The sequence below is a fragment of the Camelus dromedarius genome, chromosome 19 (assembly GCF_036321535.1).
Source record: "Camelus dromedarius isolate mCamDro1 chromosome 19, mCamDro1.pat, whole genome shotgun sequence".
In the NCBI taxonomy this organism is placed as follows: domain Eukaryota; kingdom Metazoa; phylum Chordata; class Mammalia; order Artiodactyla; family Camelidae; genus Camelus; species Camelus dromedarius.
In genome coordinates this window covers 19,823,688-19,846,554 of record NC_087454.1, presented here as the reverse complement: position 1 = coordinate 19,846,554, position 22,867 = coordinate 19,823,688, and the positions used below count along the sequence as shown (strand labels likewise).

At 52.4% G+C, this 22,867-nt stretch overlaps 2 protein-coding genes across 5 annotated transcripts; both read right to left on the bottom strand.

Annotated features, from left to right (window-relative positions):
* Window positions 1–1,871: 1,871 nt before the first annotated feature.
* On the bottom strand, window positions 1,872–13,589 carry VARS2 (valyl-tRNA synthetase 2, mitochondrial). 2 transcript variants are annotated; one of them, XM_064476289.1, is made up of 31 exons: window positions 13,451–13,589; window positions 13,103–13,202; window positions 12,743–12,967; window positions 12,541–12,622; window positions 12,325–12,425; window positions 11,885–12,006; window positions 11,705–11,771; window positions 11,379–11,476; window positions 10,703–10,784; window positions 10,416–10,535; window positions 9,869–9,980; window positions 8,965–9,053; window positions 8,367–8,457; window positions 8,024–8,151; window positions 7,803–7,906; window positions 7,488–7,569; window positions 7,149–7,225; window positions 6,990–7,065; window positions 6,600–6,705; window positions 6,308–6,378; window positions 6,053–6,178; window positions 5,729–5,833; window positions 5,495–5,563; window positions 5,292–5,370; window positions 5,045–5,172; window positions 4,752–4,904; window positions 3,743–3,949; window positions 2,912–3,023; window positions 2,606–2,781; window positions 2,323–2,451; window positions 1,872–2,230 (listed from the first exon to the last, which is right to left on the bottom strand). In XM_064476289.1, exons 2-31 carry the CDS (start codon window positions 13,127–13,129, stop codon window positions 2,135–2,137), a joined length of 3,240 nt encoding a protein of 1,079 aa, XP_064332359.1. In that variant the 5' UTR covers window positions 13,130–13,202; window positions 13,451–13,589; the 3' UTR covers window positions 1,872–2,134. The 2 variants fall into 2 exon arrangements, with proteins under 2 accessions (XP_064332359.1, XP_010976463.1); XM_010978161.3 differs by lacking the exon at window positions 13,103–13,202.
* Window positions 13,590–13,710: 121 nt separating this feature from the next.
* On the bottom strand, window positions 13,711–19,372 carry GTF2H4 (general transcription factor IIH subunit 4). Of its 3 annotated transcripts, none has more exons than XM_064476290.1 (14): window positions 19,150–19,371; window positions 18,379–18,521; window positions 18,010–18,114; window positions 17,533–17,664; window positions 17,166–17,262; window positions 16,982–17,070; window positions 16,657–16,768; window positions 16,442–16,510; window positions 16,171–16,254; window positions 15,784–15,916; window positions 15,371–15,573; window positions 14,731–14,778; window positions 14,502–14,580; window positions 13,711–14,034 (listed from the first exon to the last, which is right to left on the bottom strand). In XM_064476290.1, exons 2-14 carry the CDS (start codon window positions 18,516–18,518, stop codon window positions 13,862–13,864), a joined length of 1,464 nt encoding a protein of 487 aa, XP_064332360.1. In that variant the 5' UTR covers window positions 18,519–18,521; window positions 19,150–19,371; the 3' UTR covers window positions 13,711–13,861. The 3 variants fall into 3 exon arrangements, with proteins under 3 accessions (XP_064332360.1, XP_010976464.1, XP_064332361.1); XM_010978162.3 differs by having other exon boundaries at window positions 15,443–15,573; window positions 19,150–19,370; XM_064476291.1 differs by lacking the exon at window positions 16,171–16,254 and having other exon boundaries at window positions 19,150–19,372.
* Between the last annotated feature and the right edge of the window lie 3,495 nt (window positions 19,373–22,867).

The window sequence follows — 22,867 nt, the reverse complement described above, 5'->3', positions numbered from 1 at the left end:
TGTTCTGAGGATTACGTGGATAAGTTACCCAGGGTACGTGCCATGGTACCTGTTAGATAAGTGGGCCTGGGTGGTAGGGATTATTATTATAGTAGAAACCTGGTCCACGTAAGTCCTGGTCCCCTTGAGGGTCCAGGGTCCTCCTTCTGCTTTTCATGAGGCAGTCACTTATCTGACTCCACACTCAAGGGTACCTTGACTTCTCATCAGCTGTCTCAAAATGCAAGCTTGCAGCCCAGACTTGATCATTTGGCGGGTGTTGGTATGACTGCTTCCTGTTCTCCACAGTACCTATCTTCCCATTGCCCCCACCCCCTGCCCCTATCACCACCGTATGACATTAAAGGCTGACTCCTTTGGAGGGAGGGGAAGGCCACAGTTCCATATGGAGTGCCCTGAAGATGAGAAATCATAACCAAATTCCTCTAGTTTCCTTGACAACTGTCCTGGGAAAATTAGCTCAGAGGAGAAATAGCCGGGGGTCCCAAAGGGCCCCAGTATTTCATGACTGGCCCCTGGCCTGCACCAGTGGGCAGGTGACATCCATGGGTCAGGTGTGTAGGCCCCAAACAAGCTGGGGAGTCAATGTCTGTATCTCCAAATGGCTGGAGGAGCAGACAGCTAAATGCTCCTCAACCTGGTTCCTGGGTCTCAGGACTTGGGATCACTGGGCTGTGATTCCTAGATTCTTTTCTCAAAGAATTCTCTTCCCAGATTTAAGACAGAGCAGTGCAGTGAAAAAGAATGCTTTGGGATCCACCAGACCTGGGGGTGGCAGAGGCTGCTAACTGTTCCCCTAATAGTCATTCTCCTGGGAGAGTCACGCAAATGTTAGCTGAGCACATGGCTTATTTCCACTTAGCTAAGCAAGTGGCTCATTATGTGACATTTTCCAGCCTCCCTTGCAGCTAGCAATGGTCATGTGATTAGGTTCTATCCAACAGGATACAAGCAGAAAGGAAATATGCAACTTTCTGGTAATGTCCATCCATTACAGGAAAGGAAGCTCCTTTCTCCCAGAGGGAAGAACAGTCTTTACAAAGGCCTACAAGGTCTTAGACCAGCACTTTCCAACAGAACTTTTCATGATGATGGAAAAATGTTATAACCTGCACTGACCAATTTGGTAGCCACGCTCCACAAGTGGCTAGCAAATACTTGAAACATGGCTAGTGTGGCTGAAAAACTGAATATTTAGTTTTATTTAAATTAACTGAGACAGCCAAGAGGCTACCTTTTTGGACAGCACAGCTGTAGATGATCACCTAGCCACCCCCCCATCCCTTGCCTTCCTGACTTCACCTCCCACTCCCCCACTCCACTCACTCTGCATCCCGCCCCTCCCCACAGGCCTCCTTGCTACTCTTTGAGCTCTCCAGGTCTCCCATCTCAGTGTTGTGCTCTGGCTCTTCCTGCTGCCTGGAACACTCATCTCCCAGACATCCACTTGGCTAATTCCTGCAGCTCCCAGAAGTCTTTGCTTAATTCTCACCTTTACAATGAGTTCTGCCCTGACCCATTTCATATGGGTCACCCCCCAACCTGCCTTCCCACCATCACACATGCAGCTGAGCCCCCTTACCTTGATCTACCTTTCCCCCTTAGCATTTATGACCTTCAGACACACTAGTTTATTTAGTTACATGTGTTATTCCTGACTCTCACTGCTAGAATGAAAGTAGAGGACCCACTAGAAAGGTCCTCTTCCCTCCAGTGAGGCAGGCCCTGCACAGCACCTGCACTCCCACTGTGGCCCAGAGCCCAGCGCTGAGAGGCAGCCCTCCTCTTTCCCATGTCAAAGTCCCAGGGAACAACTGAGAGGCGGGGAAGTCACCACAAGAGGCAAGAAGGATCAAAGGACCACAAGCAGACAGGTTTGGGATTTGAGTTTATCTGAACTTCCTCATTCTTGAACTTCCATGTGTGACTGCATAGGAGGGAGACTGGGCCAAAAGCGTGAGTATCTCAAGGACACCCAGTCACTCTGACCAAGCCAATCTATCTCCTCATTGACAAAAAGAGGGAGCCAGACCACGTGGTCTCTGAGGCCCCATCACACCCTGACAGCTGCCCGATCTTTCCTCAAAGGCAGGTCTGAGAAGGGAGAAAGGTGCCAGGGATGGTGAGTGAGAGCTCAGAGCTCCCCTGGGCCAGGAGACGCATCCATCAGCTGCTGGAGGTGAGAGGCCGCCTTGTCCAGTTTTGACAATTCCAACTGGAGGGAAGAAAGCTGGACAAGGAGGGAAGCCGGTGAGGATTGATGCCTGGGGCCCACATCCCCTCAGGGAGTCAGGCGTCCTGAGTGGCCTCCCCCAGCCTCACCCTCTGCTGCCTCTGAGTCTCTGCCTCTCCCTCTGATGGGGTCCGGGCTATGAGGCCATCAAGCTGCTTCTGCAACCTGTGTCTTCGGGCAGCTAGCAGAGGCAGGTGGGTCTGGGGGTCCACTAGGCCCTGCAGAGAGAGAAGGCTCAGACGTCAGCAGCCCACCCAGCACTCCCTTCTCCCCACTCTAAGATCCCTCCTCACTTTCATAGACCCTGTCCCTTGCCCTCCTCCCAACATCCTTTTCAACCCCTCCCCTCCCCCTCCAATCTCCTCTGCTCACCTGCAGCTCCATGTAGACCTGAACAGTGTTACTGAGTGAGGCCTGGGCCCAGCCGGAGGGAGCGGCTGCACCTGGGGGTAGAAGGCCCATGGCCCCACACTGGCCCAGGGTGCCCAGGGGCTCCAGGAAGGCCTTAAAGAGGTCCTGCTCTCCCGGCTCTGAGCTCTGCAGCAGCACTGGGGAGGAAAGGAAATTGTCAGGGACAAGGGACCAGCTCCTTCTCATCTGGCACCGCCTGACTCTGGGCTCTGCCCTCTGCCAGCCCCTCCTGTCTGCAGAGACTCCAGACCCCAGGGCCCACCTCACCTCGGGGCCGGGCCTTGGTGAGCTGGTACGTGGCACGGAGAGCTCTCAGTGCCTGCACGGCCTCCTGGACCCGGGAGAAGCGCCGTTCCAGCTCGGGCTGGTGCCAGTGCTCCTGGAGGCAGGCACCCAGAGTCGATAAGCGGGCACCTTGGAGACTCAGTGTCAGCTCTCCTGGCTCTAACCTCCACCCCCACACCCCCATCTCCTGAGAGCAAGGATCTGTCCTCTCCATTACACACATAATTCGCCATCTCAAGGAATGTAACACGGCCAAAACCGGGGCATCATCTAAGGTCTTAGGTGATCAGTGGTTGATGTCTATTTAATTGCTCTTATTGAAGATGACAACCAACCAAAAATCAGTTAGAATTTAAAAAGTATTATTCAAAACTCACAAAACCGTAAGTAAAAAAGAAATTTGGTTAAACTTTAAAATGGTCTTTTGAGTGAGTTTATAGCATTTAACCCTCTCGAGTTATTAAAGCTTAAAACTGCACAGAGATCTTGGGAGATTTGGGGATATCCTATCACTAACGTCTCATCCTCATCACGACCATGACATGTACTATTACTGTCCCCGGTTTAAAGATGGAGGAAACAGAGGCATGGTCACAGCTAGTGTTAGTCTGCATAGCATCCTACTCTAACCACTTGTGAATACTGCCCCGAACACCCTAGAGTTATCCCAGCCCTGCAGGAACAATCCATCCTCCCAAAGACTCCACAGCAAAATACAAACCACTACTGTCAATGACCTCACAGCAGCAAGCCCTTCTAGAAGATGGCTTCACCAGTAGTCCCATTCGGAGATGCCATGGATGGGGGACTCACCAAGCTGCGGGCACTGGGATAGGGGGCAACACAGATGCTGGGGGCAGGGGGACTGCCTGGTCTGGGGGGCAGCCTCTGCCAGAGCTCTTCGGCCAGGAAGGGCATCAGCGGGGAGAGGAGGCGGAGACCGACATCAGCGCAGGAGAACAGGACCTGAGGAGGCCCTGGGGGGCGGGGCAAGTGCGACAGTGCCGGCTTCACCACCTCCTGGGGAGGAAGCCAGCAGGTCAGGGGACAGGCCACGGCCACGGCCACGTCCTCCCTCCACACACCTGCCGCCCCACCCGCTGTGGGTAAACATGGGCAGGAGCACCAAGCATCTCAGCCCAGTCACAGTCTGGAGCATGTGACAAGGAGACTTCTAGAGCAGGGATTCTCACAGAGGGGTGGGGAATAAAATTGTCACGGAGGTTTGTGTTGTTTAGAATGGAAAGCATTGAGTTTTTTATTTATCAAAAAAGAGACAAGTTTTTTAAAAGGTTGAGAAACAGAGATCTAAGGCAGGGGTCCCGAGCCAGCAGCGTCAGCATCGCGTAACTGGGACAAGAAGTGGAAAATTCTCACCACCAACCCCCCAACCTGCTGAATGAGCCACCTTTGGGGGCAGAGGGCACTCGATGGTCAACAAGCCCTCCCTGCAGTCGTGGTGCAGGGTCAGAGCAAGCAAGAGCCCCTGGTCTGAAGACCACTACTCTTCCTCCCGGTCCACTCCCAGCCCCCAGCCGGCCTAGGGTCCAACTCAGCAATCACAGGGGGAGGAAAAAACCTCCATCCGCCTCCCGATCCTGCTTTGTCTTCTAGAAGTACCCCCTCCTCCTCCTCCTCCCTCCCCAGAAGACAGGCAGGAACAGCACCCCGGGGCCAGCCCCAGGGAAGAGGGGAATTGGGGTTCCCCATCTCGGCTCTCTTCCTGTCCTAACTGAGGGAACAATTAGGAACCTAGTTCACAGCTTTCTGCCAGGAACAGGAAGCAGGGGGAATGCCAACCCTCACCCACCGCCTCACTCACCAAGTAGACGTCACAGAGGTTGTGGAGCCAGAAGTGGTGCAGGGCGTGAGTGACCAGTGCAAGCTCACAGGTGAGGAAGCCCCGCTCACACTCCTGAGCGGTGCGGGCCAGGCAGCTCAGGATCCAGGCGTCCATGGGGGAGGCAAGGGACAGCTGCAGGCAGAAGGGGGCTTCTGGGTGAAACAGCTGGACTCCCACTCCGCTGTCTCCTTTCCTTCCAGACACCACCTCCAACTCTCAGAAGTCAGACTGCATCCATCTCTGCTCCCAACCATCTCTTCTTTCTCTCTTACCTCTTCTGCAGGCAGGGGTGTGAATTTCTCCCCCAGGGCGTTCAGGATAAAGCGCAGGGCATTCCAGATCTTGTTGCAGAAATGTCGGAAGCCCAGGACCTCAGAGACAGACAGATGCAAGTCGCCCCCTGGGAGGGAGAGCAAGGAGGGAGTGTGCACTGGGGGACTTCAGCCACACAGGGAGTCCTCAGCCCTGCCCCGCCCCTCTGCACAGGTGCCACGCCCGCTGCCCTCACCCCAGGCTTACCCAGCGCCCCATGGGAGCACAAGGCGAATCTCAGGGCATCTGTCCCACACTCGGGGAGTCCATGAGGGAAGTCCTTTCTCTGCAACCAGAGGAAGAAGAGGGGTGGCAGCTGCCTATGAGGCTGTAGGGCCGGAAGCTGGGTTGCAGAGGAAACTGGTGACCTTGAACTAGAGACTGGGATGGGTCAGACACTGGCGACTCACCTGTGCTGCGGCTGCGATCGCCAGCTCTGCAGGGTCCAAGTTCCCATCCCTCAGCTTTTCCTGCAGCACCTAGGGTGGGTGAATAATTTTCTGTTATCTGGTAAAAGACCCTGCCCCTATAAGGGTGCCGCCTACTGGCCCTCCCAGCTGCATCCCTCCTGGCTGGCCCCTCCCCTCAGGCTCCCTTCCTCTCTCCCGAATACCACATCCCTCACCCAGACCCTTCATCCTGACCTGCAGCTCTACCCCACTGATGATGTCCCGTGGGTCCAGCACATTCCCCAGGGACTTGCTCATCTTCCGGCCCTGCCTGTCCCGAACCATAGAGTGAAGCAGCACCTGGGGGCACGGAGCAGGTCAGCAGAGGGGTACTTGGAGAACCTTCCCCTGGAGGGTCCCTTGAGATCTCTGTCCTCCAAGCTTTAGGTATGAGGCTTGGAAGTGAATCAGGACAAAGGAATCGGGAACATGGAAAACACATTAGAGGTTAGAACAGAGAACAAGTTTTAGGGAAAACTGGGGAGTTGCAGAGAGGGGCCGGGCACCAAAGGGTTGTACCTTGTTGAAAGGGAGCTGCCCTGTGAGCTGGGTCCCCAACATGACCATGCGGCCCACCCAGAAGAGCAGGAGGTCACTGCCCGTTTCCAAAAGTGACAGTGGGTAGAAATGAGCCAGGTCTGGGGTCTAGGAGGAAAGAGATGAGCAATAAGAACCTCAAGCCTGGGGCCGCCAGCTCTTCCTGGACTCTCTGGGGGGTCCTGGCATCCACTTCTTCATCCCCACCTTCACTCTCTTCTTCTCAACCCGCCTTACCTCTCGGGGCCAGCCCAGAGCAGAAAAGGGGAAAAGAGCCGAGGAGAACCACGTGTCCAGGACATCTGGGTCTTGGAAACAGAATGGGGAATGGGGACAGCTGGAACCTCAGCATCAGGACCTCAGTCCACTGCTGCCCAACTTCTAGCACAACTCCTACCCACAGAGACCCAGGTTCGGGCCCTCTGCCCCACTCCTAGCTTTCCCAGCCCCACCTTCTCCATCTTGGTACCTACTCCCTCAAACACGCAGATGCCCCCTACCCACCACCCTCCATGGCTCAGGTATTCACCCCTCTCCAGGGTCAGCTCTGCCCCTGGTCTCCCTGTCAGTTCTGCAGCTACTTCTCTGGCCTCCGCCTCTGTCCGTCCGACCACCCAACAGTCCTCCTTGTCGCCCTGCAGAAGTAAGGGGTGGGGGAGTAAGGAAGAGCAGCACCTGACAGGTGTGATACACCACTTGAGTTTTCAGGTTCTCAAGCGGTCTGAGTGGCCGGCGCCCTCTGGCTGTGAGATGAAGAAACGCCGGCTCAGGAGCTGTGATCACACAGTAGATGTTTATGTGACTTAAGGCCAGAAGCACAGCACAGGCAGGGAGGTGGGATTGGCCCTGTTGTCCTCTGACCCCTGTGCTAAGGCTCTTTCGGCCACGCCCAGCCTCCCTTCTCCTTCCTCCTACCAACCTTTGCATGCTCCTCTACAACCAGGTAGGCTGGAATCCGATGGCCCCACCACAGCTGCCGGGAGACACACCAGTCCCTGCCAAGAGGACATGAGTGATTTCTTAGCATAATCAGGGGATTTCCCCCTCCCCATCTCCTGAAAGCTCGCGTCTTCCTTACCCAATGTGGGAAAACCAGTGCTGCCAGTTCTTCTGGTGGAAAGAGGGACTGAGCTCCAGGGCCCCCGACTTTACAGCCTGGAGGGAAAGGACCTTTAGATGGTGCTCCCTACCTGCCCCCCCACCAGTTCCCCATGGATGGGACAAGTGGCCTCTGAGGTGGTTCTAAAACTCACAAAGGACCTCCCAAGCCTCCTAAGAAGATTCTGGGCCTGAGTGAGGACATAAGCCAGCTCTTTCTGGGCACCCTGCCTCCAGCCCCACAGCTCTCCTCTCAATGAGCACAGCTAGAGAGGTCTGCGGGGCAGGAGGCCCTGCACTCCCCGCACGGCGGCCTCACCTTGGCAGCTTGGTCCCCCATTTCCCGACAGCGGACAAACCACTGGCTCTTCAGTAGGTATTCTACCACGTCCCCGGAACGGCTGAAAGGGACACAGCGTGAGTCTAGCGCTCCTGCAGCCCTGTGCCTTTCCCCCGGGGGCACGGGACCCTGCTACATGCCAGGCCCTCAGTACTGACGATACAGCAGCAGATGAAACGGACACACAGCTCGTATCCTAGGGTAAGGGGTGCACCGCCCATCCCGTGGTCATTCTTCAGCTTCATTACTCCCTTGCGGGGGTGGTCCTGAGGGAAGGAGTGAAAATGGGGTTACCTGCAAATGGGCAGCACCATGGGGTGGTTCTGGAGGCCCCGGAACAGGCCCTGCTCCCTCAGTGCTGACATAATCTTTTCCCGGGCCACAAATCGGTGAAGACCCTGGGGAAAAGCGGCGATAGTAAAGCTTAAAGGCTGCTAGGAAAACAAGAAGGTGGGAGAGGGGAGGAGGGGCAGAGGGTGCCCCCAGAGAATGGGGTATCACTGAGCTGGTACCACCTGCAGCCAGTCCCCACAGAGGGAAGTCATGGTCCCATCCTCTGCAATGACACTCAGGGGGCTCAAGCCATGTCGGGCCCCCAGCTCCGCATCGGCAGGGCTGTGAGCTGGAGTCACCTTCACTGCCCCTGGGGGAGCAGAACCACTGTGAGCACTGAACCCTGACCTCGGCTTTTGCTTTTCCAGATTTTCTAGATGTACTGTCATCGCCCACACTGTCCCACCCACTGTCTCATCCCCCACTCTCCAGTGAGACGACCTCCCCTACTTTCTGCCTCCTCCTGGTTCCCTCCCTTTCCCTCCAGAATCTCTGACTTCCTTTCTCTCCCCTGCCCTCACTCACCCGTGCCCAGGTGTGGCTGAACAGTGGAGTCTGTGATGACGGGGAGAAGCTGCCCAGTCAAGGGGTGACGAAGCTGTCGGCCATGTAGATGCTGAAGGGAAGGGAGAGGGATCAAGGGCAGGCACGTGTGCGGGGTGGACAGGTCTGGGCTGGGCGTGAGAACCCTGGGAATACGATAGGGAAAACCTGCCACAGCAGGGCTCAGCGGACCTTTTCTTAAGGGGCCAGAGTATAAATATTTTAAGCTTTACAGACCAGGAGGCAAATTCAGTCTCTGCACAATAACTCCACTCTACTGCCATAGTACAGTTAGGTAATTCATGATCATAACTGTGGATGACACACAGGGAATAAGCATGGCTCATACAAAAACAGGCAGTGGGTGGATCTGGCCCTCGGGCCATAGTTGTCAGCTCCTGAGCTGAAGAGTAACAGAGGAAGAGAGGGGAGTAGACTCAGAGCCACTGGAGAGCTGAGATAAGGGAAATCTTAGGAAAAGGAAAAGGAAGCAGAGAGAAGGCGCTGTCATCCTAAAAGGAAAGGAAGAGAAGGTGAGGTGGTGGGAAGCCCAGGTGGCAGGGAGCGCCCTGTGTATTACTGTGTATCGGGAGTCGTCAGGATGGACGGCCACAGCCACATCCCCAGGCAGCGTCTCTGGCCTCGTGGTTCCGACCACAACCTCTGCATCTGAAGACAAAATTCAAGCACTTAAAGCTGGTCCTCACCCTCACCCTGCACTTCCGACACAGCTAAAGCCAGGAGAACTGGCACAGGGAGGGGACAGGGATGGTCAAGGTGGAGCAGGTCCCCAGGTGTAACTAGAAAAAATTAGGACCAGCATCTATAGGAGCCTGGGGTTTCTGCTAAGCTAATGACCAGAGGCTGAGAGGGTCTCTGATGCTACAGAATTCCTCAATAACTTGCATGAGAAACACAGTTAATCTAGTTAATAAATCAATCTAGTTAATAAACGCAACTGGAATCCTTGCATGGAGCCCAGAGGGCCCTTGGGGTTCTCGGTGGGTGGGGGGCTGATCACAAATGCTATGCATTCTCTGGGGTGAGCACCAGCCCCTCCTACAAGAAACTTCCTATGTACATTTTTATTTGTCAACCATATCTCAATAAAGCTGAAAAAATTTTTAATGTTAAAAAAAAAAAGAAACTTCCTGAGTATTCCAGCTCATCTGTCTTCCCTTCTTTGAACTCTGGGGAACACTTATTGTTCAAACCACCCTGCAGAACTGATCTTCTGTCTCTTTTGGGGGTGGGAGCCTCCTGCAGAATTACACTAAGCTCCCTCAGGAGAGGGATCACACACCCTTCTTGCATGGCCTAAGGACCCAGGTAAGTGCCTACGAGGATGCAAACACTACCAAAGTTCCCTATGTCCCTCCCATCAGGTCACGTGGGAAACAGGCTGGTGAGTTCCCTCACATCAGCCCCACATGGGCTCAAGAAAACAGAGGTAAGTGGGTGACCCTTCCAAGGACTTCCCTCACCAGGCTCTCCATCCACGGGGAAGGCCACAGAAAAGAGGAGGCCGAAAGACACGGAGGTGGGGCAGCCAGGCAACCGAAGCTCTGTGCGGCCAGGCAGGGGCCGGCTCTCCACCTGGAGGTGTCGAAGAAGTAGGGTCAGAGAGCAGACTTTCTGCAGGCTTCCCACCTCCCAACACCCACCAGCCCCGGCCTCCCTGCAACCCATCCAAATCACTCAGAGGATTCGGGAGCCACTGCCCTCCCCTCACCTAATCCTTTTACAGTTACAGAAAAATATTCACCGAGCACTTAAACCATGGATGGGTATGGTGCTGAGCACCTTCTGGGAGTTTTAATTTTCCCAATACCCCCACGATGCAGGCATTTCCATCACCCCTAATTTACAGATTGGGAAACTGAGGCCGACAAAGGCTAACAGCCTGGCCAGAAGTCACACAGCTGGGAGGTGGCCGGACTGAGATGTGAATCCAGGCAATCTGGCTCCAGAGTCCGAGCTTTCCCATCACCTCTGGGCTCCCACAAATTCTCTTCTCTTTTTCTGTCTCACCTCAACATCCGAGATGGCGGATTGCAGAGTGCATGACCAGTTGACAAGCTGCCGGCTCCGGTACAACAACCCTGCCTTGTAGAGTCGCACGAAAGCTTCCGTCACAGCCGCTGAGGAGCCCTAGGACGACCTGAGTGTCCCGATGTGACAGCCCTTTCTTGGCCCATCACCCCACTCTGGGACCCGAGCATCCCCTGGCACAACCCCAACACACACCGCAACACATCTCCCTGCACAGATCTCTAAACACCTCCCGACACCCTCAGGGACCGAGGCGTGGCACTCACAGCATCCATGGTAAAACGTTCTCGGTCCCAGTCCAGGGAGGCCCCCAGCGCTCGGAGCTGCTCACAGATCTCTCCACCTTTCCTGTGCCCAGAGAGATTCTGGTCAGCAAACATGTCCCAAACACCAACTATGCAGCAGGCCCAGTAAAACCACAGGTGCTGGAGTGAGTACGGCATTGATCGAATCTCTAGAAGCTAATGGAGACAGAAAAACCCGGTATGGATCCTTCTGTGACAGGAAAGAAGCTTAAGGTTCTACCATAACGGGAAGAGGCAGTCGATTTGTGGGAAACCCAAAGATGCTTTAGAGAAGATGGTGTGTGATAATAGACCTGGAAGAAAGGGAAATTTCAAGTGGATGGAAGGTGGGAGTGGGTGAGAAGAGATGATGAAATCTAGGCAAGGGAAATGGGATAAATGGAGAAAAAAACACATGCATACACACATGCATGTGTACACACATATATATATATAATTTTAATATAATATATAACATCTCACACCCATACAAAGCTTGCAGACCCCACCAAATGCTAAGGGGCTCCAGAGCCTACATCTCCACTCAAAGTTAGGGCTGAATAAGAAGAACCTCAGCTACAAGTTAGGGGAGAGGCGCTGGGAAGCCAGAACCCAAACCTGCCACCTCGGCTCCTTCAGCCCTGCCCATCATACTCACTCCTCCTTCCACTTCCACACCTCCCCAAGGAAGTCTTCTCGGCTCAGCTCATGTCTCCTCACACCTCGCTCCTTCCACAGCTGTTTCTCCACCACAGCCTACAGTAAGATGAGGGGGCAGGCAGAGAATCAGGTCACTTTGGGGGAAGAAATCTCTTTCACCGAAGAAAAGGAAAAAGTGGCAAAAGACATACTTGAGGGTGGGGGTATAGCTCAGTGGTAGAGCACATGCTTAGCATGCACAAAGTCCTGGGTTCAATCCCAAGTACCTACATTTTTCAAAAAATAACAAATAAATAAAGTCAAGTTAAAAAAAAAAAGACATACCTGAGTAGCAATTCCTGCATGATCCGAACCAGGGACCCACAGCACTCGATCCCCACGCATCCGGTGCCTGCAGAAGAAATACCCTCACGTGAATGCCCTGGCCTTGCATATTTACTCACCCTTACTCCTTCTCACACTTTCTCCTTCCCCTCCAAGAACTCAAGCCCCTTCCCCTCTCACCAGCGCACAAGAGCATCCTGTATGGCCACCGTCAGCGCATGCCCAATGTGCAGGGAGCCGGTGACATTGGGAGGTGGGATACACATTGAAAAGGTCTCCCCTGTGGCCTGGGGCAGTCTGGCCTAGAATGAAGGAGAAATGTCAAAGGGCAAGAGAGGACTGGATGTCACCTGGGAAAACAGCACCCTCTGGTGTCTCCAAAGCAGAAAGGACTGCAGGAAGACCCTTTGGGCAAATTAACAGAGGATGGGAAAACCTGCAGAGAACACTCTGGAGACACGAAGGGGAGAAGACAAGTTCTCCCTGCTTTGTGGCAGGCTCTGCAATGTGGCTGACTGCGAGCTCTAGACTCTGAGGCTCAGTTGTCCCCACCAACCTCTGGGGCCATTCTGCCCTGAGGACCGTTTAGCAAAACCCCCCCAACCCCGCCAGGTACTGACCTGATATTCTGGTTTGAAGAAGCCCTCTCGCACCCACCAAGGGTACCAGGCAGCCTCAACGTATTGGGGGCTGTATGCAGGAGGCAGGGGCCGGGAGACATCTATGGAGGCAGAGGAGAGCTCACTAACTCCTGAATTTTGTTCCCAGGTTGCATTTCAGTAAAACAAATGGGCCATCGAAATGTGAGAGAAAAGGCCTTCAAGTTTCCTAGTTACCTTTCTTTTCACCGTGTTCCGTGGGGATTTCATACAACACTATCTCCTTAGGACTCCAGGCCTTACTGGATTCCACAGGTGACTGGCAGGAGAAAGGATCAGAAAAGGTAATGCAATTCCAGTATATCCCAGGCATCTGGAATCCAGCCAGTCCCCTCCAGCTCCCTCCCAAGATCTCTCAGAGAACCAAGGGACCCCTAACCTTGTTCTGGGATATCCCTGCCTCCAGCGCCGCCTGCTTCTCTCGCAGGCGCTTCTGTTTGGCTTCACGGTTCCTCCGGGAGACGGATGATCCATGGGGCTCTGACTGGGTGGAAAGGGGATGAGACCTGGGGAGGCCCCGTGAGGGCCTCAGCCCCCAAAGCGGTGGTCGAAAAGTAGCCAGAAGCAAATGAGGCATCGGGAGTTCTTGGAAAAGGGCCAAGACCTGTTCCAGATAGAGCACATTAGGAGGGTATGGGGGTGAGGGAGGGTCACATCTTCCAAAGTCACACTCTCTTCCTTATTCACTGTCTCCTTCCAGCACTGGTCGGTTATTTTAAGTATCTATCCCACCCCGCACCTTTCCTCCGCGAGGACTAGAGTGCATGGTGTCGACAGGGTCCTGGAGTCACAGAGATCGGGGCTCTTCTGGGACAGGATCGGGGTCTCAGGGCCTCAACCTATTTATCCGTGACGTGAGGATAACCACGGACACAGAGGAGGGGAAAGGACTCAGGGAAATGATGGCCATCACCGCTCCCGAGAGCCAGGAAGGAGTCTCGCCAGGCTCACTGAGATCCCCGCCTGCCCAGAGGCCGTCATTGTCCCCAGCCCAGAGCGCTGCTCCGCCTTCCCGCCCGTCCCATGGCGTGGGACTTGGCCCCACAGTGCCTCCCACTCCCCGGAGGCTGCTCCGGCGCGCGCTCACCCGGTGAGCCCGCCGCTATCCCAGGGCGCCCTGCGGCAGAGGCGGGGGCTTCATGGACTTGGGGACCAGCGAAACCGCCCCCCGGAACTAGAGTCGCGATCCACGCCGCACAATGAGGCGGAGCTCTGTCAGGGCGCATGCGCAGTAGCAGGCCTCGTTCCCTCCGCCTCCCCTTCCGGGTCCAATAGCGGTCCACGCGGGTAGGAGCGCGCCTGCCGAGCAAAGATGGGTAGCCTCCTGGGGAGGCGTGCGGGGCCTCTTGGTTCGTTTTCACAACTTTATTAAACAATAAGAGTCCCGACGTGTGAATAAAAAAAACACCTGAGTTCCGAGGCCGCGCGTGCCTCCACGCGGCCCGCCCTGCCCGGTCCCGCCCCGCCCGGGTCCAGTCCCAGTCCCAGGCCGGCACTCTCAGGAGCTGTGCTTCTGCCGCTTCCAGAAGCGCTTGACGTCGCTGTGCCCGGCCGGGGTCACCACCATGAGCCGCTTGGCCGAGTTCTCGAACACTAGGACGCCCAGCTCCCGCGCGTGGGCCAACAGCAGCTCAAAGTCCACTTGCGACAGGAACTGGTTATACAGGACGCCTGGGGTCCGCAGGTCAGGGGCAGAGGGGAGAGAGAGGGGAGAACGTGAGGCGAGGTGCCCTTTGGTGGCAGCCTCAGGCCAGCGGTCAGGGCTTGCCACCCACATTTAATATTAATCCTTAATGTTTGCCTCTTCCAGGGCCCATCCTAACCCTAGTGTGATCCAGCCATGTTCAGGAAGGCAATATAATACAATAAGAAAACCCATCAATGCTTACCAAAACCAGAGAAATTATGAATTAGCGCGCCCCTCCCCCCACCATTTCCCTCTTCTGGCTAAATCCAAATTGCACCTATTTGAGGCAATTCATTTACTGCTACCGACTCACCCCAAAATAAAAAGTTCATGGGTTTACCAGCCCATGCAGTAAACACAAATAAAATGCATGAATAGCTTTTTCAGCTCATCAAGACAATTGTCCTACCTCTGGCCAATGATGAAGAATCAACCACCAGAAGCCACTCACCCTCAGTGAACCGGAGTCTGTCCCTTTCCAGCTCCCACAGCCGAATCTGGTCCGTGATGGTGGGAGGCAGCACAGGTGTCTGCAGAGGTAAGGGATAGCTAGAAGATTCCGGAACACCGCCCCAGAAAACCCCAGCCCTCCACTCATTCCCAGATTTAGATGCCCCTTTCTCTTTTCCATCAGTTCATTGCCAGGTGCCAAGGGCTGTCAGCCTCCAGCAGCTTGGTACCTGTTTAAGCATCACCGGGTGAGCCCTTGTCCTTAGGAAATGGATGATCTAGGAAAACAGACAAGAATTGGGATCAAGAGCTTAAGTTAAGAAGGCAGGAAAGCTACATAAGCTGTCACCTAATGTTACTGAACATCAGCTGACTAAAAACTCTTAGGCACATGCCTGTCATCAATTCAACCCATGTCAGCTCAGCTGTTGTCCCAGAGGTGCTGTTCCCACTGGTGATGTCTGCTGCTCCTTCTCTGACAGTTGCCCTTTCCATAGTCTTGTTTTGTTTTTCTTTCTTTAAAATGACAGCAGCTATTATTTTCTGAACACTTACAGCACAGCAGGCTCTGAGTTAAATGCTTTACTTCTATTTCATTGAATCCTCCCAACAACTGTATGAGGTGAGGACTGTCATTATTTCCATTTTCCAGATGGGGAAACAGGCTCAGAGAAGTGAAACAACTAGGGCGTTTATGCAGCTAGGAAGTGGTGGTGCAGAGACACAAATCCAGAGCTATTGCTCCTCCCTCTGTGCTTTTTCCCCTCGAGGATATACTTATTCCCTCACTTAGAGCCTTGATTTCTCCTGTGTCTGATGCTCAAATGCAGACAACTTACCACCACCTATTATAATACACCAGGTACTAACCTTCCATAAGGTGACTGCCTTGTACCCTGCAGCCCAAGTGCAGCCTGTCTTCCTGGCCCCTAGTGGGAATACCTGTTGGGCTGTGATGCCACTGGCAATGGCCTGCTGCACACTCTCACGGGTCACCTGTGCCACCACCATGTTGGGGAAGCGATAGAGCATCTCGGAGAAGAGGGCAATGAGGGCGATCTGCAGCTCTGACTCTGAGCCGGGAACAAGAAGAGGGGATTAGGAGGGTCCCCCCACAACACCCAGACTCCCTCAAGCCTCAGAGAGGTCTGTAAACCGTCAAGTTTACATGAACCACCAAGTTACAAATTTACATGAATAGAAACTGCATTCCCTCCTGTTTCTTTCCCTTCCGCACTCCCCTCCCCTACCGGCTCTCCCAGGGGCCCTCTGTCCTGCCTCACCCGTGTAGGCATACAGTCGGTAATTGGTTTCCACGACAATGAAGCCTGGCTGATGTGCGGTGCCCCCGGCCCCAGAAACACCTGACGAGAGATTGATGGCCAGGCGTGTGGGGTAGTAACGCCGAGATTTCCTCTAGAAAGGAGACAAGGCAATATGCTGTCTCTGTCACTGTCACTGTCCTAAATCTTCCTCCAGAGACATCAGATCCCTCCTGGTGCACAGAAACTCAGCTCCCGACTGCTCTCCCCCTCCTCCAAGGGACCCAGTTATTTCGTCCTGGCAATTGCTTCCTGTTACTGACCCCAGAGACCCCACTCCTTTTTAAAGGCCAAGGCAACATACCACCCTGCCTCTTCCCTAGAAGCCACATATCTGGATGCTCATACCTTCCTCTGGAAAACAAGCCCAAACTCACGCAGATGTTGCAGGAAGTTCAACAGAGAATCACTCATACCTTCTACAGAGTAATCCTGATGAAGAGAGGTGGCCAGCTGGGGTCCAAGGTACATCCCATGCCTCCTTTTCCAGCCCCATACACTCACTCCCTCTTTGCTCATTCTTATCTTTCACTCTGTTGCCCCATAACCTCATTTCCCTTCCCATCTCTCTGCCCTTAAGCTCACTTACCCAAGCCCCCAGCCCCGGTCCCTGGCTTACCTTGCCCAGAGTAGAGAAGCTGAGCTGGAAGAGGAAGGAGAGAATCTCCACTAGGTCCATGCCCCGACTCTAGAGAGGAATGGGCAGAGACAGAGAGGAGCGGGAGGGTGAAAATGAGAAGACAGAAAATCAGGGAACAGAGTCTGTGGGCAGCCATCTCTCAGGGGGTCCTGGGAAGAGCATAGCGTGCCAGCTGGCAGCCCCAGCCTCCTCACCTGGGCTGTCTGCAGGTACTGCAACATAAAGTACCAGAGCTGGGCGGGGGTGTCCAGCAACAGGAACTGGAAGCCGGCAGAGGTAATGCAGGGCGGCTCTCCAGGTTCGGCACTGGAGACAGAGAGGGACCGTGGCAGGGGTGTGCGGAGAAAGGTCACCATCCCACCTGTCCACTCACATGTTTTTCTTGGTTTATCTCTGACCCTACTCTGCTCAGCTGTCCTTTTGCGGTCAACCCCCTCCAATCCTGACCCGATCTGGACACTCAGTTTAGTAGGGACTCGAGGGGGCACAACAGAGCTGTCCTACCTCTGGCTTCCTCACCTCTTCATGAGCCCCGCCTGGCTGAGGAGCTGGGCCAAGTCCTGGCTGACGGCTGCACTGGGGGAGCCCACCATGAAGTGCAGGACCACCTGAGGAACAGAAGACAACAGAGAGGCAAATGCCTCTAAGGGCCATGGGAAGGAGGATTGCGAGCAGAGACGCACACAGAGTCCCAAGTCCTCACCTCCCATCGCTCCTCGGCGTACTTGTCAAGTGAGGGGACATCCCGGGCATGCTTGTCTGGTCCCAGCTGACTTGTGTCATCAGACCAGGCCTTGCCCCTATGCCAGGACGGCCAAGAATAAAGAAACTTGCCTGTGTTTCCTGCCCACCCCTTTGCCCCCTTTCCACTCTTGTCCCCCAAGCCATGAGTGAGAGACATTTCCTACACCATGTACCTATGTCTGGTCTAACATTCCTGAAGGAGTTCCTGAAGGTGGAGCCCACAAGGTTCCAGAGAGGCCCCTCAGGAGCTCCCCATCCAGCAGCTTACTTAACAATTTAATCACTAGTTCCCCTGCCTCGCTTAGGAAAAGACAGAAGTGACATACCCACCCAGAAGGGCTATGCGGAGGTTTTGGCGGAAGATGGGGTTGAGGATGAGACCCTGGAGACCACCAGGAAGCAGCTGGGTGTGCCAGATACGGAGGCCACTCAGCAGCCCTGTGCTTTCCTCCTGAGCTCTGGAACAGAAGCAGAGAGGTGAGGGGGTGTCTGGAGAACAAAAAGGAGGCCCATAAAGGCTTCCATTTCTGCCTTCTCTAAACTGGTGGTTCTTGGAACACTTCTACAGAGTGAAGTCAGTGTCTTCTTAAGGCAAATTTCTTTACTGCAACACCTACCAGAGCTTTGTTATAGATATCACAACTCTCCAAGAATTGAAATACAGTATGCAGAGTTTCCCAAACTTGTTTAATAAGTTTTGTGGTGTTCCCATTAATATTTCCTGGAAGTGTTCCAAGAACAGCAGTTTGGAAAGCCTGGCTGTTGAGAATTTGTATCTGGCTGAGAATGCAGCAGAGACTCACTTGCTGAATTCCTTCTTCACCCACAGGGCTACAGCAGCTTGCGGCAAAGGCTGCTCCAGAAAGAGCATCCGCATCACCCAGTTCTTAGCCAAAGATGGGAGCTCCCTGTAAGGGGGCGTAGGGAAAATGTTAATATCAGAAACGGCCTTAGATCTGCATCTCTGTCCCCATAGCCTCTCAAACATCTCACCTCACCCCCGACACTTTTACTGGTCTTGCTGACCACCACAACCCCCATCCATTTTGGCCTGACATACTTTAATCTTCAAGCCCCGCCAGGGCTAAGCTTCTATCCATGATAATCTATTTCTGTCTGCAGACTCCATTACATTTCCCCACTACAGCCCCTGCCATGAAGAGAGTCCTCACCTGAAGACAGCCAGACAGGTGGCAGGATGCCCATATAATCGATCCAATACCCCAGGGCTCAGGCTTCCTAGGAATTCCTGCAGATTCCTGCATTGTAGGTGTACTCGATTCAGTCCACCCCTTGAAGGGGTGCTCTCCATCACCTGAGAGACACAAGTGTTAGCATCCATATGCCAGTGTCACCCCCTCACCTTTCTCATTCTTACTCTGATTCCAGATCCACTGGCCCCCACAAAAACTCATCTTTTCTATGGTTTCCTTTTCCATGTCACTCATCTCCTCTTGTCTCCTAAACCTGACCAAACTCCCCTCCTTTCCTGCCTCCTCACCCGACTTATGTCCTCAACTCCAGTCTTCTGTCAATTTCTAAGTGACAGAACTGCCAATCGTCCCATATTTGCAAAAAACGTTTTGTATTTCAGTGACTTAATGTCACCTTTAACTAAGCAGTGACAAAGGAAACTTGTTTGAGCCCAATCCTCTCTCCTTTCCACTTCTCCTGGTCAGGTCAGCCTATAAGCTCCAAATCTGTCCGTGCTTCCCATCTATTTCTTGGCCCTACTTCTCTTGCTGCGCACGGCAATAATCCATGTCTCCCAAATCCAGTTCTACTTCTTTCCTCTCCCCGCCTCCAAGACTACTTCACTCCATTCACTTTGATCCACATCATACGATCTCCGAACTTCTCCCCTACTTTCCTCAGAGTCCTCGCCTGTCACTCAACTCTCTCCCCCTATATCTCGACCACCTCCTCTCTCCCAGCCCCCTTACCACTCTGTGACGATCTCCCCTCGTGCACTCCGAGTTTTAAGCCGTCGCTTAATCTGAGCAAATGTCTCGCATTGGCTCCCGAGAACAGAGGAGAGGATGGCGGAAAATGAGACAGAAAGATGGGGAGAGAGACGAAGGATTTCACCGACAGGAGTCCAGAGCGGAGGATTCAGAAGAAAAGGGAAGGAAGGGAAGGAGTGGAGAAGTAGGGAGGATAAGAATCGGTGCTGCACTCGCCTGCCGCAAGGCATATTGGGAATTGGAGTCTTGTGTTTCCCTACCCGGGAGCAGGGTAAAGCGCGTCTGACTACAACTCCCAAAAGGCACCGCTGGGAAGCTTAGCGAAGAGAGGCTGGCCTTTAAGCGAGAGAGTCGGAAGCAGCGGCAGTTGGGCTGCTTCGTTCCGCGTCGCTCTACACCCACTCGGCTAACGGCGAGTCTAACTGACCTGAGCTAGTGTGGGGATCCTGGGGGAAGTGCCCTGAAAGCTTCCTAGCGGAGGCGGGGAAATGGCTCGGTGATGAGACATAGAGACTCACGAAACTGGGTTCCTTGAGCTCCCCGTAAAATTGGAATAATGCACTTTCCAGAACTTTTCCTCAAATTTGAAGTTAACTCGATCCGGTGCGCCTTCCTCGGCACGTAAGTACTCAATAAATCTTAATTGTCACTTCCTCCATGCTTCCACCCACCTCCCAACCCCCGTTTAGAGATCCTAGTAAGTACAATCTTTAAAATAAATCAATTGTTTGGTCTGATTTAACTTACGAAATTATTGCGGGGTAAGGGCAGGGAAGCCAAGCCAGAGCTGCGCGTTTCCACAAATTCCTATACGGCAAGTTTTATTATTACTATTTTTACTGTTATTATGATTATTGTTGTTGTTGTTGTTATTGTTATTATTATTCACTAGAAGGCGGAAGCACAATGAGATTAAGAAATTTGCCCAAGATCAGACAGCTAGAAAGTGCCGAAACTGGGATTTGAAGTACATTTGCGAGTGACCAGGAATCAAAATGCTAAAAACTAAGACTTTGTTTTACTTGTAGCCTGCCCATGCTTGTTTTGTTACATCTCTTTAGCAATGTTTAAAATCCACAAAGAACGACACAAAACTGAGAAAGCTTCTTTATGGAAAACGTTAAATAAGGTTAAGAGACAATTCACAGTCTGGGAAGAAATATTTGACAAAATAGACAAAATACAAAGAGCTCTTATATAGCAATAAGAAAAAGAAATAACACAATAGAAATATTAAGAAATAACAGGGAATAAACAGAAGAAATGCAAGTGCCTTGAAACCAAATGAAGAAACTCTTCACTGGTAATTAAGGAAAAATAAAGAAAGAAACAATAAAATATCCAATTAGAAAAAATTTAAGGATTGACAATCTCAATATTGGCCTCAGTGTACATGAGCATACTCATATACTTTTGTGGAAGGTTGACATAAGCACACCTTTCTAAGGGTGGTTTGGCAGTATGTACCAACAATTTTAATGTGATTGCCCTTTGACCTGGCGACTCCACCGTTAAGAACATAGCATACTGAAATTGTCCTAGATGGGTACAGAGATATACATGCAGAGATGTTATGAAATGTTTGTTGTAGTAGTATGAAGACAATGGAAACAGTCCAAATGTCTGTCATTGGGAGTTGGTGAGATAAAATGTGGCTCAGTGGAATGTAGAATCCTGGGCAGCATTTGGAGAGGAGGTCAGTACACATACTGGCTTGCCTATATACCATCTATCATGAGGGGGAGGAAAGCAGATTACAAAGTGGGATACATAGTCCAATGCCGTCTTTATAAGTAAGAGGTTTTCTGTGTGTGTAAAACTGAAATAGGCCATATGCTTCATTTTGACTGGAGCCAGCAAGGGGGAGCTGGGTAGACCTGGTCACGTTCCCTACAGTGTAGGGAAAACTAAGGCTACGCTGTCTAGAACAGGAGCTGCTAGTCACCTGTGGCTATTTCAATTTAAATTTAATTAACTAAAATAAAATTTTATACTCAATTGCTTGGTCACATTAGTCCTATTTCAAATAATTAATAGCCACATGTGGCTCATGGCTACCTTTTGGATGGTGCAGATGGAGACCATTTCCATGATCGCAGAGTTCCCTTGGAGAGCCCTGCTTTAAGGGATGCAAGGTATCTGATGTGAGAAAGAGAATCAGTCTGGGCTCCTAGGAGCTGAGAGTGTGGAAAGAGCTCCCTGATACAGGGCTATCCAGGTTGTGCTTGAAAACTTCCTGTGAGGGTAATGGTAATACCTCTTCCCTTCATGTAGCATCCTGGAGAGAAAGAACAGAGAGCCAGGAGCTGACAGGCCTGGTTTCCATCAGCTTCTCCATGTCCTGGCTGTGCTGCCTTGGGCACATTGCTGACCTAACAGAGAGGTTTTCATCTCTGTGAAATGACAATAATGTTCGCTACTTCATATGTTGTACTAAATAAGATACGGTACCTGGCACATTGAGGGTGCTTAGTAAATATGATCATCATTATTCTCTTAAAAAAACAAACAGACATGTAAATCACACCTGTAGTAAGTGCTACAAAGAAGAGAGTCATGTGCTCTGAGAGCGTCAAGAGGGGATTTGACTTGATCGGGCAAGTCAGGGAGGACTGCTGAAGGACAAGTAAGATAAGAGTTAACGAGGCAGATAGCAGGGAACTGGGTTCCAGGTAGAGGAACAGAAAGCTACGAAGGCCATGTGGCAGAGAGGACTGTGGCCCCTTAGAGGAACAAGAAGAGGGCCGACGTACACACCGCTGGGAAGGGAGGCAAACTTGGACAAGAAGACTTTGTTCTTTATTCTAAGGTCAATGGGAAGCCAGTAAAGGGTTTGAAATAAAGGAGTGGGCTCAGATTTGTGTTTTAAATATCATGCTGGCTGCAGGGCTGAAAACAAACCAGAGAGGAACAGAAAACACTCCTAGGGAACTACTATGGTGGTCCAGGCAAGATGGAGGTAGCATGTGCCCGGATGGCGATAGAGACAGAAGTGATGAATTTTAGGGGAATTTGGGAAGTAAAGTCCACAGAACTTCGTGATAGACTGGACTTGGGAGGTAAGAGTAAGGGAGGAATATCAAGGATGATCCCCAGGTTTCTGGCTTGTTCAGCTGAGCTGAGGTTCACTGAGTAAGAGAACCAGGGAGGAGCCGCCAGTTTGAACGTGCTGAGACTGAAATTCAGATGATCCTTAGGTGGTTGTGTAGGTCTAGAGCTTAAGTTTCTGAGCTCAGAGATTTGAGAGTTCTCAGCTCACCACCATGGCTTCTTTTGCTCACCATTCTGGGTTCTGGCCTCAGTGCTTGTCTTAAATCGTCAGTCACAGTGGTCTGACCTATGTAGGTTCCAACAGGACTCAGATGTGTGAGCTGGAACCTCAAGGGCCTATTAATACAACCTTAGATTAAGTTATCATTATTGTCATCCTCATTATCCAGTTGGCTCATTTTGTGAATGTCATCAACCAAGACCCCAGGGGCTTTATTTCACATGAACTGCCATCAAGATGGGTCTGCCTTTTCCAATACTGGCAACTGATTTTTTTTTTTTTTTTCTTTCCAACCAAATTTGAACTCTGTTAAATGTTCTCTTGGTGGTTGTGGCTCATCCTTCCAAGCCTCTGAGACGGCTCCCAAACAGTTCACACCTACTGTGTTACTTGCATATTTGATCAGCCTAATCCAGGGATTCTCAA